This window comes from Pseudophryne corroboree, chromosome 3 (assembly GCF_028390025.1).
Source record: "Pseudophryne corroboree isolate aPseCor3 chromosome 3, aPseCor3.hap2, whole genome shotgun sequence".
Lineage (NCBI taxonomy): Eukaryota > Metazoa > Chordata > Amphibia > Anura > Myobatrachidae > Pseudophryne > Pseudophryne corroboree.
This window is the reverse complement of record NC_086446.1, coordinates 716,547,940-716,564,130: the sequence shown is the minus strand read 5'-3', so window position 1 is coordinate 716,564,130 and position 16,191 is coordinate 716,547,940. Positions and strand designations below refer to the sequence as shown.

General features: G+C 47.9%; 1 protein-coding gene across 4 annotated transcripts in view; it reads right to left on the bottom strand.

Annotated features, from left to right (window-relative positions):
• ZRANB1 (zinc finger RANBP2-type containing 1) overlaps positions 1 to 16,191 on the bottom strand; it is a 100,060-nt gene that overhangs the window by 1,306 nt on the left and 82,563 nt on the right. For all 4 annotated transcript variants that reach the window (XM_063962163.1, XM_063962162.1, XM_063962165.1 and 1 more), the window contains 2 exons: positions 13,838 to 13,967; positions 1,402 to 1,631 (listed from right to left, as the gene is read on the bottom strand). In XM_063962163.1, coding sequence (XP_063818233.1) covers positions 1,402 to 1,631; positions 13,838 to 13,967 — 360 coding nt within the window. The remainder of the gene's footprint in view (positions 1 to 1,401; positions 1,632 to 13,837; positions 13,968 to 16,191) is intronic.

The window sequence follows — 16,191 nt, the reverse complement described above, 5'->3', positions numbered from 1 at the left end:
TTACTACATAAATGGTGGATGAATGTATGTGTTGTGCAATTCTTCCTGGACTTCATCTTGCTACATAATGGAGCAGTTGAGATATGCTTCATTATATAAACTGTATCAGACACATGGCTTGCTTATCTCTTCATAGTAAATGGAATAAGCATTGCAAGCTATAGCATTTAAGCATTGCACAGCTTATGAGGAACTGCCTGAAGCTCTCATAAGATAACACAGATCTACGGAGCACTGATGAGAAGATTAATGTGGAGATCTAAGCAGCAGCTTCTGGCTGCCTATATAATTACAGGACAACCACTGACACTGGTCACTTGCCTGCAGAATAGATTACCTGTGTAGTTGTGAATGATATTTGTAGCGGTTATGGGGCCTGATGCAGAGACGTACACAATGCTGAAAGCTACGCAGTTTAGCAATTATCGGCCAACGATGCATGCACCGCGGTACCTTAGCCATGCCGCTCACAGTGAGGATTTAACAAGTAACAGAGTAGCGGCAAAAGTGCAGCCGCGTTGTGACCATTTTCGCATCGTGTCTCAGCAAACAACTGCGATCCCGTATGTCAAAAACATGGCGCCAGCATCTCCGTTTCCATGGCCATTCAGTACAACCATAGCTGAGATAATAGATTACAAAGGATCTGCAACCGCCACTGCGCACAGCCGGGATCTATGAAGCCGCCGCTAGGCATCTCAATACATTTCCAGGCTGCGGCAGCATTAGCATATTATCACATACCCGCTGCTTACGGGTTCACAGCTGTGAAGGCATTTGTGTACATCTCTGAATCAGGCTTATAGACTTATGCGAGTGCTCTATTGGGTGGCCCCATAATTAAACATGTACACAATCTGCGGCACATAGCAAAATATCCATTGTACGGCACCTGGCTCACCTCTTGTGCAGACAGGAAGTGACTGTGTAGCGCATCTATAACTACAGAGCAATATGCAATGTACGGCACCTGGCTCACCTCTTGCGCAGACAGGTAGTGACTGTGTAGCGCATCTATAACTACAGAGACAGGAAGTCACTGTGTAGCGCATCTATAACTACAGAGCAATATGCAATGTACGGCACCTGGCTCACCTCTTGCGCAGACAGGTAGTGACTGTGTAGCGCATCTATAACTACAGAGACAGGAAGTCACTGTAGCGCATCTATAACTACAGAGCAATATGCAATGTACGGCACCTGGCTCACCTCTTGCGCAGACAGGAAGTGAATGTGTAGCGCATCTATAACTACAGAGACAGGAAGTCACTGTAGCGCATCTATAACTACAGAGCAATATGCAATGTACGGCACCTGGCTCACCTCTTGCGCAGACAGGAAGTGAATGTGTGACGCATCGATAACTACAGAGCAATATGCAATGTACGGCGCCTGGCTTACCTCTTGCGCAGACAGGAAGTGAGTGTGCAGTAGTTTCCTTTCACTGTCCACCAGTGGCAGAAACGTAACCGTTACATCGTCATCGGTGTTCAGATTTGCGCCAGCCCCACGATTGTCATAGCCGTCATTCTCCATGGCAACCAGGGCCGAGAAGTGGCCCCTTGTGTAGCCCAAGGCGATAGGGCTTTTCCAGCAGAAGCTCTGCTCCCAGAGAAGCGGTAAGTACACTCCTGATGGAGAAAGAACAGATGTTACCTATAGCACTGTGGTGACAATTCCAGCTTGACTTAAAGTGACCACAAAACATTTAAACACACAAATTCCACATTAGCTTATACACCTTCTAATTAATACAGGTGCTCTGTCGGCAGCCAATATGGACACTAACAAATATCAGTCTGCTCATTAGGTTTTCTTCTACTCCCAAACCTCCCCTCCGGCACCTGTAGCCAAGTGCACAACAGTAAGGCTGCAGAGGACTGTTTTACAAGTTGTATTACTTAAGCTACATAATGGCTGGAGAGATACAGCCTCTATGGCATTCTGGCCAAGGGGCAGGATTAAGCCATGTGGAAAATGGATTTTGGTACTTACCAGGTAAATCCTTTTCTTTGAATCCATAGGGGGCACTGGAGTACTCTTGGGATATGGACGGCTTAGCAGAAACAAAGGCACTGAATATTTAAATTTAGAACTCTCCACCCCTCCATATCCCCGAGTACCTCAGTGTAGTACCTCAGTGTTTTTTACTGAGCCGAACAGGAACTATAGAGAGGTTGACAATGGAGAATTCCTATAACCTAACGGACAACAACAAAGTTGACACATAACGTTACTGACAACGAAACAGTTGACACCATAACCGATAGAACCTTATAATTTGAACCAGTCGGTGAAAATGTGTTACCATAAGATCTCCTGAGCTTAATACAACCCAGGTAAAACTGCTCTGGGTGGGCGTCCAGTGTCCCCTATGGATTCAAAGAAAAGGATTTACCTGGTAAGTACCAAAATCCTATTTTCTTTTTCATCCACTAGGGGTCACTGGAGTACTCTTGGGACGTACCAAAGCTTCCCCCGTGGGCGGGAGAGCTGTTTGACACCTGTAACACTAGGCGGCCAAAGCTAGATGCTGATGCCGCAAACGTATCAAACTTGTAAAAGCGCACAAACGTGTGCACTGAAGACCATGTAGCCGCACGGTCAAGCTGCGTCGTAGAAGCTCCACGACCAGCTGGCCATGACGTTCCCACAGAACCTGTGGGATGAGCTATTACTGATGTAGGCGACTGTAACCTAGCCTTAAGGTAAGCCTGACGTATAGTCAGTTTTATCCATCTGGATAAGGTCTGCTGAGAAGCTGACCCACCCCACTTGGCAGCATCATAGAGAACAAACAACGTATCCGCATTACGAACCGTAGACGTTCGGAACATATAAACGCGTAATACGCGTACCACATTAAGAATTCTAGAATGTGCTGTCAACACAGGAACCACTATTGGTTGATTGATGTGAAAAAATGACACTAGCTTTGGTAAGAAATCGGGATTCGTCCGAAGTTCTGCTCTGTCATCAGGAAACACCAAATACGGTGGCTTGCATGACAAGGCACCCAAATTTGAAAAACGTTTTCCAAGTGAGAAACTTAATATCCCCTTGCTGTAAGGGTTCAAAATAAAGAAATCTGAACACAGATTCAAGTCCCATGGCGCTGTAGGTGGGATAAATGGAGGCTGTACTCTGAGGACACCCTGCAGAAAGGTGTGTACCGACGGCAATAGAGCCAATCGTCTTTGAAAATAAATTGACAACACAGATACCTGCACCTTCAGTGTAGATAAACGCAGTCCTCCATCCAACCCCGTCTGTAAAAATAACAGAATACGGGTAACTTGAAAGATGATGTCGGAAAGTTCCGAGCTTCACACCAACCTATATAGGCACGCCAAATTCTGTAATAATGAGCTGCCGTAACCGGCTTCCTAGCTCGTAACATGGTTGGTATAACCGATACTGTAATGCCCTTTCTTCTTAAGAGGGCGGTCTCAACAACCACCCCGTCAACCGCAGCCGCGCTAAATAGGGGTAAAAGAACGGCCCCTGTTGTAACGGGTTGGACGTAGTATGAGCGGCCAAGGATTGTCTGCGAGTAGTCCTCGGAGATTCGAGAACCAAACTCTCCGAGACCCATGAGATATCACTAGTATGACTGTGACGGACTCTCTTATGATCCGTTTTAGCAACGGAGAGAGCAGCGGAAAACGGTGGAAACAGATACACGAGGCTGTACGGCCACGTGATTGTGAGAGCATCCACCGCCACTGCCCTTGGGATCTGTCGTTCTGGACACATACTGGGCGTTTGTAATTGTGGCGAGATGGCATCATGTCCACCTGAGGGTAACCCCACCTGTGGACCAACCTGTGAAACACCTCTGGATTTATTGCCCAGTCTCCTGGATGAAAATCCCGACGGCTGAGATCATCCGTCTAGCAGATGTCCACTCCCGGAATGAACCCAGTCGACAATATCACCCTGTGGTATTCTGGGCAATTGAGGATTCGAGCTACTTCCCGCATTGCCATGCGGCTTCTCGTTCCTCCCTGGTTGTTGTGTATGCGACTGCCGTCGCGTTGTCTGACTGCACTTGGACAGTCTGAGAGCGAAGCATGTAGTGCAATGTAAATTGCACGGAGTTCCAGGACATTTATAGACAGCAATCTGTCGTGATCCGTTTAGAAACCCTGTCGCTGACCATTTTAAACTACAACTCCCCAACCTCTGAGACTCTCGCCCAGAGTAGAGACACCCTCGCCCCCCTGTGGGGAATCTGGCTATGTGAGGGCGACCACTGCTGTTGAAATGGACGCGAGTGAAAACCTCCGAACTGAAGCGCTTCGAAAACCCATCATTGTTCCTAATAGGCGAATACACAAATGTACCGATAGTGTGCGTGGCTTGAGCACTAATTGTACCAGATGGCGTATAATCTGTTCTTTCTGGTGTAGTAGGTAAATTCTTTGATTTACCGTATCTGGAAACATACCTAGGAATTGAAGTCGTTGAGACGGAATTAGATGCGATTGTTTTTGAACTTGACACTGCAACCGTGGTGTACGTTAGCAGCGCAAGTCGGAGGAGCATCTGTTGAGACGGAGCTCTTATGAGCAGATCGTCTAAGTATGGAACGATTGTTACTGCCAGAGATCTGAGATGAGCTATCATCACAAACATCACTTTGGTGAATACCCGAGGCGCTGACAAGAGGCCAAACGGTAGAACCTGAAACGGTTAATGGTTGTGGCGTATTGCAAAACGCAAGAACCTGTGATAAGGTGACCAAACCGGAATGTGTAAGTACGCATCCTGGAGATCAAGCGCAATCATGCAATCTTGTGGCTCCAAATATGCAAATACTAACCGCAGAAAATCCATTTTCAATCTGTAGTAAGTGACTTGCTGATTGAGACTGCGACGGAGCCCTCCGGCTTCGGTACCACAAACAGACGGGAATAATAACCCTGACTTTGTTGGTGTACCAGGCCTGGAATTAAAAACTGCTGAAACCAGCAGAGACTGAATGGCAACCTGCCAAAACGCCTTATTTCGTCCGACAGAGGCAGTCCTGTCTTTTAACCCTAAATAGCGGATACATCCATGAGTGGATGTCTGGAAACCCGGCAAATGTAACGTGTAAAGGCGCTACCACAATTGAAAATTCGAGATGGGCTGAGAGCCCGTCAAGCCACTGGCTTGTTGTGACTTTAACGCCCTGGCGTTACAAGGCGTGACTGTTTTTGTACCACAGCCTTGAAAAGACTGAAGTCTAAAGGCTTTAAACGCCGGACCAGAGTATTTCCGTCTTGATACCGGAGGAGGCAATGGCTAGACTTTTCCCTGAAATATGCATTTGTCAAATTTAGGACCAAACAACTTCTGGCCTTGTCGTGCTGAAACTAGCGACGATGAAAAACGAGAAGCGAGGTAACAGGCGGCAGCAGACGCTGTACAGAGATACTCAGTAGCTTCTTATTAACGATAAGTATAACGTGATCGTCATTGTTTCCATAGACAGAGCGCCCTAGTGACCCAAATGTATCTTGGGTCTTTATAAGGTTTGACACAGACGAATTCACCAATGGCGGATTCTCCAATTTAGATGTCACTGTGTGGAAACGGGTAAATAGCCTTAAATCTTAGTAAGATATCCTAAATAAGAAACCCATTGAAGATCTGTCGTTTAGTAAATACGACGGATTAGATGTTAGAGGCTCCTTAGTCTCTGTAAATTTCAGAGACTGACTCACTGGTCATTAGCAATGTATGGTTGTCAAAACCCGCACTATCTGACTGTCTAATGTGCCCTCCTCACTCGTATTTAGCGCTGTGAGGTTTGACATAGAATTGTCAGACTGCAACATAGAAGAAAATGTTTAAATTATAAGACCAGTTAAATTAACCCCCTGGTATCCAAAGTGAAGTTGGACCTTTGGAAAGGCTGAGACTCCTCCGTTCAAGCTGGCGGAGTCACTTCCGAGACTCCGATCTTACCACTCCTGTCGAGCGGAGTCAATTTGAATTGCCAATGCTTAACATAGGATCTGGGAATGAACCGGCTTCCGGAGTGGAAACCTACAAAACATACTGAACATGTGGTAGATTTATGTCCAGACATTGTTTAAAAGTATTTTTAGTCTGTGCTGGAGCCTTACTCCTTATGCAGACAGACAACACAATAGCCAAAGGACAGACACTTGCACGACTCAGTAAAATTATTACTTAAGGTGTGTAATATATATCTATTTATGGCCGAAATGCAGTTCACATGGCCAGCCTATGTGAAACCTGAACCAAAATTCCCACTAACACCCCTGCGCCGGTGGAGTAGAGATGTAGGGCAGGAATGTTCTGGAATTACAAACTGGAAGAAGCAGGAAGCATGGTTAAAATGGCCCCCATGCCATGCTTACACTGATATCACAGGACAGGTTACAATTGCTACAGTGTTAATATAGGCTCAATAGCCTATTATACAGTGATAATCACAGGCAGGCCACAATACGTGCTCTAGTGTTAATATAGGCTCAATAGTCTATTACACAGTGAAAATCACAGGCAGGCCACAATACATGCCTCCAGTATTAATATAGGCTCAATAGCCTATTATACATTAACTCTGCCTACTGTTTATATAGGTATGGCAGCACTTTACATTCCCTTGTAGCCGCGCTGTAATCAGCCAGATTTCCCCCCCCCCCCTCTTCCCCCTGTACTCCCTGTAGCGCTGTGTCTCAGCGGGGAGCGCCGGGAAGTCCTTGCAGGGAGGCGAGGGACACTTCTTGCCGAGCAGCGGAGGTCGGCTGGCCGGAGCGGCGCGTAGCGGCTTCCGGCGTCGCTAGTCGAGCTGCGGCGGTTCTCCCCCTCTCAGCGCTGGCACCAATACAGCACTGACGGAGCGTCTGGGGCGGCCGGACGGTGCTGAGGCGGCCGGACGGAGCGGCCGGACGGAGCGGCTGGGGCGGCCGGACGGAGCGGCTGGGGCGGCCGGCTGTGGGAGCGGCGGCATTACAACACTGACCCCACACAGCGGGGCGGCAGCCTGCGCTGACCGCCCCGTTTCCCCAGCATACCTTGTTGTAGGGAGGCCTGCGACGGGCTTCTAACTGTAAGCTCCGAGCTCTTCCGGTCATGGCTGCGACGGGGCTTCTATTTGTAAGCTCCGTCCAGCTCTTCAGGTCATGGCTGCGACGGGGCTTCTATCTGTAAGCTCCGTCCAGCTGTTGCAGGAGACAGTGGGCTGCCTGTGGCTGTGAGGGTGCTCTTTGTGAGGACCGACACGCCATGCGCTGTCCGTGCAGCGGCACTATCCCGGACCCATGTTTTTCCAGAAACTGGGAAGGGATGTGCTAAGTGAAAAAAGTAAAATGTAAAAGTAAAAATGAAAAATTTATAAAATCTTCCACAAAGTGTGGGAACTCCACACAAGCCTGGTTAGTGCTGTGAGCACAGAAAAAAACACTGAGGTACTACACTGAGGTACTCGGGGATATGGAGGGGTGGAGAGTTCTAAATTTAAAATAAGATTTTACTTACCGATAAATCTATTTCTCATAGTCCGTAGTGGATGCTGGGGACTCAGTCAGGACCATGGGGAATAGCGGCTCCGCAGGAGACAGGGCACAAAAGCAAGCTTTTAGGATCACATGGTGTGTACTGGCTCCTCCCCCTATGACCCTCCTCCAAGCCTCAGTTAGGTACTGTGCCCGGACGAGCGTACACAATAAGGAAGGATCTTGAATCCCGGGTAAGACTCATACCAGCCACACCAATCACACCGTACAACTTGTGATTTGAACCCAGTTAACAGTATGATAACAATGAAGTAGCCTCTAAAAAAGATGGCTCACAACAATAATAACCCGATTTTTTTGTAACAATAACTATGTACAAGTAATGCAGACAATCCGCACTTGGGATGGGCGCCCAGCATCCACTACGGACTATGAGAAATAGATTTATCGGTAAGTAAAATCTTATTTTCTCTAACGTCCTAGTGGATGCTGGGGACTCCGTAAGGACCATGGGGATTATACCAAAGCTCCCAAACGGGCGGGAGAGTGCGGATGACTCTGCAGCACCGAATGAGAGAACTCCAGGTCCTCCTCAGCCAGGGTATCAAATTTGTAGAATTTAGCAAACGTGTTTGCCCCTGACCAAGTAGCTGCTCGGCAAAGTTGTAAAGCCGAGACCCCTCGGGCAGCCGCCCAAGATGAGCCCACCTTCCTTATGGAATGGGCATTTACAGATTTTGGCTGTGGCAGGCCTGCCACAGAATGTGCAAGCTGAATTGTACTACAAATCCAACGAGCAATAGTCTGCTTAGAAGCAGGAGCACCCAGCTTTTTGGGTGCCTACAATATAAACAGCAAGTCAGACTTTCTGACTCCAGCCGTCCTGGAATTATATATATATATATATTTTCAGGGCCCTGACAACGTCTAGCAACTTGGAGTCCTCCAAGTCACTAGTAGCCGCAGGCACCACAATAGGTTGTTTCAGGTGAAACGCTGACACCACCTTAGGAAGAAACTGGGGACGAGTCCGCAGTTCTGCCCTGTCCGAATGGAAAATCAAATATGGGCTTTTGTAAGACAAAGCCGCTAATTTTGACAATCGCCTGGCCGAGGCCAGGGCCAACAGCATGGTCACTTTCCATGTGATATATTTCAAATCCACAGATTTGAGTGGTTCAAACCAATATGATTTGAGGAATCCCAACACTACGTTGAGATCCCACGGTGCCACTGGAGGCACACAAGGGCTGTATATGCAATACTCCCTTGACAAACGTCTGGACTTCAGGAACTGAAGCCAATTCTTTCTGGAAGAAAATCTATAGGGCCGAAACTTGAACCTTAATGGACCCCAATTTGAGGCTCATAGACACTCCTGTTTGCAGGAAGTGCAGAAATCGACCTAGTTGAAATTTTTTCGTGGGGCCCTCCTGGCCTCACCCACGCAACATATTTTTACCACATGTGGTGATAACGTTGTGCGGTCACCTCCTTCCTGGCTTTGACCAGGGTAGGTATGACCTCTTCCGGAATGCCTTTTCCCTTAGGATCCGGCGTTCAAACCGCCATGCCGTCAAACGCAGTCGCGGTAAGTCTTGGAACAGACAAGGTCCCTGCTGGAGCAGGTCCTTTCTTAAAGGCCGATGCCACGGTTCCTCTTGGAACAGACATGGTACTTGCTGAAAGCAAATCCCTTCTTAGCTCCCGAGGCCATTAGTCCTCTGTGAGCATCTCTTGAAGTTCCGGTTACCAAGTCCCTCTTGGCCAATCCGGAGCCACGAGTATAGTTCTTACTCCTCTATGTCTTATAATTCTCAATACCTTGGTTATGAGAAGCAGAGAAGGGAACACATACACCGACTGTTACACCCACGGTGTTACCAGGACGTCCACAGCTATCGCCTGAAGGTCTCGTGACCTGGCGCAATACCTGTCCCATTTTTTTGTTCGGGCGGGACGCCATCATGTCCACCTTTGGTCTTTCCCAACGGTTCACAATCATGCGGAAAACTTCCCGATGAAGTTCCCACTCTCCCGGGTGGAGGTCGTGCCTGCTGAGGAAGTCTGCTTCCCAGTCGTCCACTCCCGGAATGAACACTGCTGACAGTGCTATCACATGATTTTCCGCCTAGCGAAAAATCCTTGCAGTTTTGCCACTGCCCTCCTGCTTCTTGTGCCGCCCTTTCTGTTTACGTGGGCGACTGCCGTGATGTTATCCCACTGGATCAATACCGGCTGACCTTGAAGCAGAGGTCTTGCTAAGCTTAGAGCATTATAAATTTGCTCTTAGCTCCAGTATATTTATGTGGAGAGAATTCTCCAGACTTGATCACACTCCTTGTGTGACTGCTCCCCAGCCTCTCAGGCTGGCCTCCGTGGTCACGAGCATCCAATCCTGAATGCCGAATCTGCGGCCCTCTAGAAGATGAGCACTCTGTAATCACCACAGGAGAGACACCCTTGTCCTTGGATATAGGGTTATCCGCTGATGCATCTGAAGATGCGATCCGGACCATTTGTCCAGCAGATCCCACTGAAGAGTTCTTGCGTGAAATCTGTCGAATGGAAGCGCTTCGTAATAAGCCACCATTTTTACCAGGACTCTTGTGCAATGATGCACTGACACTTTTCCTGGTTTTAGGAGGATCCCGATTAGCTCGGATAACTCCCTGGCTTTCTCCTCTGGGAGAAACACCTTTTCCTGGACTGTGTCCAGAATCATCCCTAGGACCAGCAGACGTGTCGTCGGAACAACTGCGGTTTTGGAATATTTAGAATCCACCCGTGCTGTCGTAGAACTACTTGAGATAGTGCTACTCCGACCTCCAACTGTTCTCTGGACCTTGTTCTTATCAGGAGGTCGTCCATTTTCTTTGAAGACGAATCCTCCTTTCGGTCATTACCTTGGTAAGGACCCGGGGTGCCTTGGACAATCCAACGGCATCGTCTTGAAACTGATAGTGACAGTTCTGTACCACGAACCTGAGGTACCCTTGGTGAGAAAAGGCAAATTTTGGGACATGGAGGTAAGCATCCCTGATGTCCCGGGACACCATATAGTCCCCTTGTTCTTTGCTATCACTGCTCTGAGTGACTCCATCTGGATTTGAACCCTTATAAGTGTTCAAATTTTTCAGATTTAGAATAGGTCTCACCTAGCCTTCAGTACCACCATATAGTGTGGAGTAATACCCCTTTCCTTGTTGTCGGAGGGGTAAATTTATTATCACCTGCTGGGAATACAGCTTGTGAATTGTTTTCAATACTGCCTCCCTGTCGGAGGGAGACATTGGTACAGCAGACTACAGGAACCTGCGAGGGGGGAAACCTCTCGACATTCCAATCTGTACCCCTTGGATACTACTTGTAGGATCCAGGGGTCCTGTACGGTCCCAGCGTCATGCTGAGAACTTGGTAGAAGCGGTGGAGGGCTTCTGTTCCTGGGAATGGGCTGCCTGCTGCAGTCTTCTTCCCTTTCCTCTATCCCTGGGCAGATATGACTCTTATAGGGACGAAAGGACTGAGGCTGAAAAGACGGTGTCTTTTTCTGCAGAGATGTGACTTAGGGTAAAAAACGGTGGATTTTCCAGCAGTTGCCCTGGCCACCAGGTCCCATGGACCGACCCCAAATAACTCCTCCCCTTTATACGGCAATACATCTTTGTGCCGTTTGGAATCTGCATCACCTGACCACTGTCGTGTCCATAAACATCTTCTTGCAGATATGGACATCGCATTTACTCTTGATGCCAGAGTGCAAATATCCCTCTGCGCATCTCGCATATATAGAAATGCATCCTTTAAATGCTCTATAGTCAATAAAATACTGTCCCTGTCAAAGGTATCAATATTTTTAGTCAGGGAATCCGACCAAGCCACCTCAGCTCTGCACATCCAGGCTGAGGCGATCGCTGGTCGCAGTATAACACCAGCATGTGTGTGTATACTTTTTAGGATATTTTTCAGCCTCCTATCAGCTGGCTCCTTAAGTACGGCCCTATCCGTAGATGGTACCGCCACTTGTTCTGATAAGCGTGTGAGCGCCTTATCCACCCTGAGGGGTGTTTCCCACCGCGCCTTAACTTCTGGCGGGAAAGGGTATACCGCCAATAATTTTCTATCGGGGGAAACCCACGCATCATCACACACTTCATTTAATTTATCTGATTCAGGAAAAACTACAGGTAGTTTTTTCACCTCACACATAATACCCTTTTTTGTGGTACTTGGAGTATCAGAAATATGTAACACCTCCTTCATTGCCCTTAACGTGTGGCCCTAAAAGAAAATACGTTTGTTTCTTCACCGTCGACACTGAAATCAGTGTCCGTGTCTGGGTCTGTGTCGACCGACTGAGGTAAATGGGCATTTTACAGCCCCTGACGGTGTTTGAGACGCCTGGACAGATACTAATTTGTTCGCCGGCCCTCTCATGTCGTCAACCGGCTTGCAGCGTGTTGACATTGTCACGTAATTTCCATAAATAAGCCATCCATTCCGGTGTCGACTCCCTAGAGAGTGACATCACCATTACAGGCAATTTGCTCCGCCTCCTCACCAATATTTTCCTCATACATGTCGACACACACGTACCGACATACAGCACACACATAGGGAATGCTCTGATAGAGGACAGGACCCACTAGCCCTTTGGGGAGACAGAGGGAGAGTTTGCCAGCACACACCAAAACGCTATAATTATCCAGGGACAACCTTTATATAAGTGTTCCTCCCTTATAGCATTTTAATATATATACATATCGCCAAATCAGTGCCCCCCCCTCTCTGTTTTAACCCTGTTTCTGTAGTGCAGTGCAGGGGAGAGCATGGGAGCCTTCCCACCAGCTTTTCTGTGAGGGAAAATGGCGCTGTGTGCTGAGGAGAATAGGCCCCGCCCCCTTTTCGGCGGGCTTCTTCTCCGGAGTTTTAGATATCTGGCAGGGGTTAAATACATCCATATAGCCTCAAGGGCTATATGTGATGTATTTTTCGCCATACAGGTATTATACATTGCTGCCCAGGGCGCCCCCCCCCAGCGCCCTGCACCCTCCGTGACCGCTGTGTGAAGTGTGCTGACAACAATGGCGCACAGCTGCAGTGCTGTGCGCTACCTGATGAAGACTGAGAGTCTTCTGCCGCCTGGTTCCGGACCTCTTCATCTTCAGCAAGGGGGGTCGGCGGCGCGGCTCCGGGACGAACCCCAGGGCGAGCCCTGTGTTCCGACTCCCTCTGGAGCTATGTCCAGTAGCCTAAGAATCCAATCCATCCTGCACGCAGGTGAGTTGAAAATCTCTCCCCTAAGTCCCTCGATGCAGTGAGCCTGTTGCCAGCAGGACTCACTGAAAATAAAGAACCTAAAAACTTTTTCTAAGTAACTCTTTAAGAGAGCCACCTAGATTGCACCCTTCTCGGCCGGGCACAAAAACCTAACTGAGGCTTGGAGGAGGGTCATAGGGGGAGGAGCCAGTACACACCATGTGATCCTAAAAGCTTGCTTTTGTGCCCTGTCTCCTGCGGAGCCGCTATTCCCCATGGTCCTGACGGAGTCCCCAGCATCCACTAGGACGTTAGAGAAATATTCAGTGCCTTTGTTTCTGCTAAGCCGTCCATATCCCAAGAGTACTCCAGTGACCCCTAGTGGATGAAAAAGAAACAGCTTTTGTCTATCCAAACATTGTGTAAATACTGGGTTATTTTTTCCAGGAGCCCTGCGTTTATAAGTAGTAGCATGAAGAACTTAGGAGGACATGTACTAAGCAGTGATAAAAGTGAGCCAGTGGAGAAGTTGCCCATGGCAACCAATCAGCTGCTCTGTATACTTGTAAGCAAATTATAAATGTTACGTCAATGCTAACTGGTTGGCATGGGCAACTTCTCCACTTTTATCACTGCTTAGTAAATGTTCCCCCTAAATATCTACATACTGGGAAAATGGACTGAAATAAGGGAGCAATTCCCAAAGAGACTAAAGCAGTTTGTTCCAGCCCACAGAGACTGTCACATAATGTATTACCTTATTGTATATCAAACACATATGTTCATTCATATCTATGATTGATTGATTTTCATGGGACAGCAAACAGCAAGCAACATAAAAAGTATAAGATTCACAAGCCCCTCTTCAGCTGTGAGACAGGAGAGTGTGTGAGGGGGGGAGGACACAAGGTCATTTTCCTTACCACTTAATATCTTTGAGACTTTAAAAAAAAATGAATGAAAAAGTAGAGTAGTGAATGAGTCACACAAAGGCAGAGTAGTATGAAAGCTGAAGACTACAAACTAAGAGGAGAACTTCATCATGCGGCTATATGCAGGGGCCCACATCTGGCATTGCCACAGTCAGTACAGGGTGATTGTACCTTGAAAGCGAGTGTAGCCCAAAGTCTCCCCGCGGAAGCTCTTGTAATATTTCACTCCATATACTATGATTGGTCTTCTAAGAATATGCGCAAGAACAAAGATGTGCGTCTGTTCCAGGCTGGCCCCTGGCTACGACACATGGAAAAGATACACAACGTAAGAGGTGCAGACATTTCTGTAACAAGAGGAGCATTAAACCAAAGCTAAGGAGACCAGCCAAGTGGCCACATAAATAGCTGATAAGCCAATATCTCGCAGTACGGCAAATGTAAATAAAACATCACAACAGTGTCAATTTGTGAGATTGTACTAGCTAAAGACACAACAATGTTCCCTCTGCTCGTCTCCCTGTGAATCTCTGTTGGGGGGTAGAGTTGTCAAAGACTGGAGAGAGATTACATACTAACAAGTCAGCTGTCATTTTACAATCTGTGCTAGAAAATGGACATAACCATTTTGGTTGGTACGTCATCTCTCTCCGAGATTTGATACATCTCCCCCTTGGTGAGCTAACAATTGTCAATCTCCACTACCCACCTCTATGCTGACAACTCACAAAACTCTCCCACCCTAACCTCTTCCCTTCTCTAGAGTCCAGACCTTTCCCTGATTCCGCCTCAGATATCGCATGGTCAATAGGCCACAAATCTTACCAACATTCCTATTATCTCATGCCCCACCTACTGCAACCCTTACACAGGCCAATCCTTCCTCACAGTGTGGCAAGACTTCACTCACCGCTCTGGTTCTGCCTCCCGGCTCTGACACTCATTACCTAGCTTCTAGATTCCTATAGGATACAAATCAAACTCCTCCCCTTCTATCTCCGACCTACCCCTCATTACCATTCCTCTGTTTATGACCTGCACCTCACAACCCTGCCTCCAAGCCTTCTCCTGTGCTGCTCCACATCTATGGAACACACTCAGACATCCAACAAGACTTTCCACCCAGCATCTATATTTCCAAAACCCAGCTGTTTCTAGAAGCCTACTAGTCTTACTTTTACAGGTGGCCATATACTGTCAGTTGTACTGGATGAATTCCCATGCCAGACATACAGGTAGTTGGTGTTTGGCTGCAGCCACACAATGTGCGGTGTATGGCCATCGTAACTCCACTCCCACTGACCCACACTCACTGTGTTATGCCCTCGTCTCAGCCTCACACCTTCCACCTGGGCATTGTTTTCTCCTGCGTGTTCAATACAACACGCCTATGCACAGTATTATGCTTCCTGTAATCCCACTACTTTGCCTATTAAGTCTGTCTTGAATATATGCTCCACTAGATTGTTGTGAGGCCTAAACTATAAATTTCAATAATTTGGTTACATAATTAGTGCAGCCCTACAAACAGGCTAATTCTGCAGAGTACACAGCTAGCAAACACGTGGAAATAGGATGCAGTTACAAAGGCCGGGAATGGGGGCGTATCTGTTTTGGAGCAGTTTACGGCAACTGTACAATGGATCAAATAATTGTTCAAGTAGGGTAAAGGGGATTTGTATTTGCAATGCAATCATATTTTATGAGATATTACACAGAATATCTATTTATATAGCTTATGGGGATGGTGGCCACAATAGGGGCACAGCGAATGGGTGTAGTATGGTATGTGGGCTCCCGGCGACCAGCATATCGGCGCCGGGAGCCCGACCGCCGGCATACCGCCAGTGTGGCGAGCGCAAATAAGCCCCTTGCGGGCTTGCTGCGCTCGCCATGCTGCGGGCACGGTGGCGCGCGTTTTATTCTCCCTCCAGGGGGGTTGTGGACCCCCACGAGGGAGAATAAGTGTCGGTATGCCGGCTGTCGGGATTCCAGCGCTGGTATACTGTGCGCCGGGATCCCGACAGCCGGCATACTGAAGACCACCCCAGCAAATGTGAAAGAAACGGTTAGGCTACATAGACTCTTATCAAGGAAGCTGGGTTTACTGCTACACAAGTAGTACAGGGTAATGCGGGAACACAGTGGTAACGCAGGGGTTAACAGCAGTGGTATCAAACACAGGGTATTGCAGCTAATAGCTGTCTCACCTTAGGAGGCAAGCACTGTACTAGGGATGGGCATTGACCATCATTGGTTTACAACTATCGATGGTTAACCACAGATGGTACTGTTTTTTGCCATCGAGGGTGTACCAGTGGTTCGCCGCCATCGATGGCATAGCTCCCCCAAATGTTTTTTTTCTCTCCCATTTTCTCCTTGTGCCGGGGCACCAGGCCAGCAAAGTCCCGCCCTTACCTCTGAATGGCCCAGTGAGTAATACGACATGAATGATCGTTAGTGGGTGAAACCATTGATGGTTAACCTCGATAGCACAAGACCATCGACAGGGAAATCTTCAATGG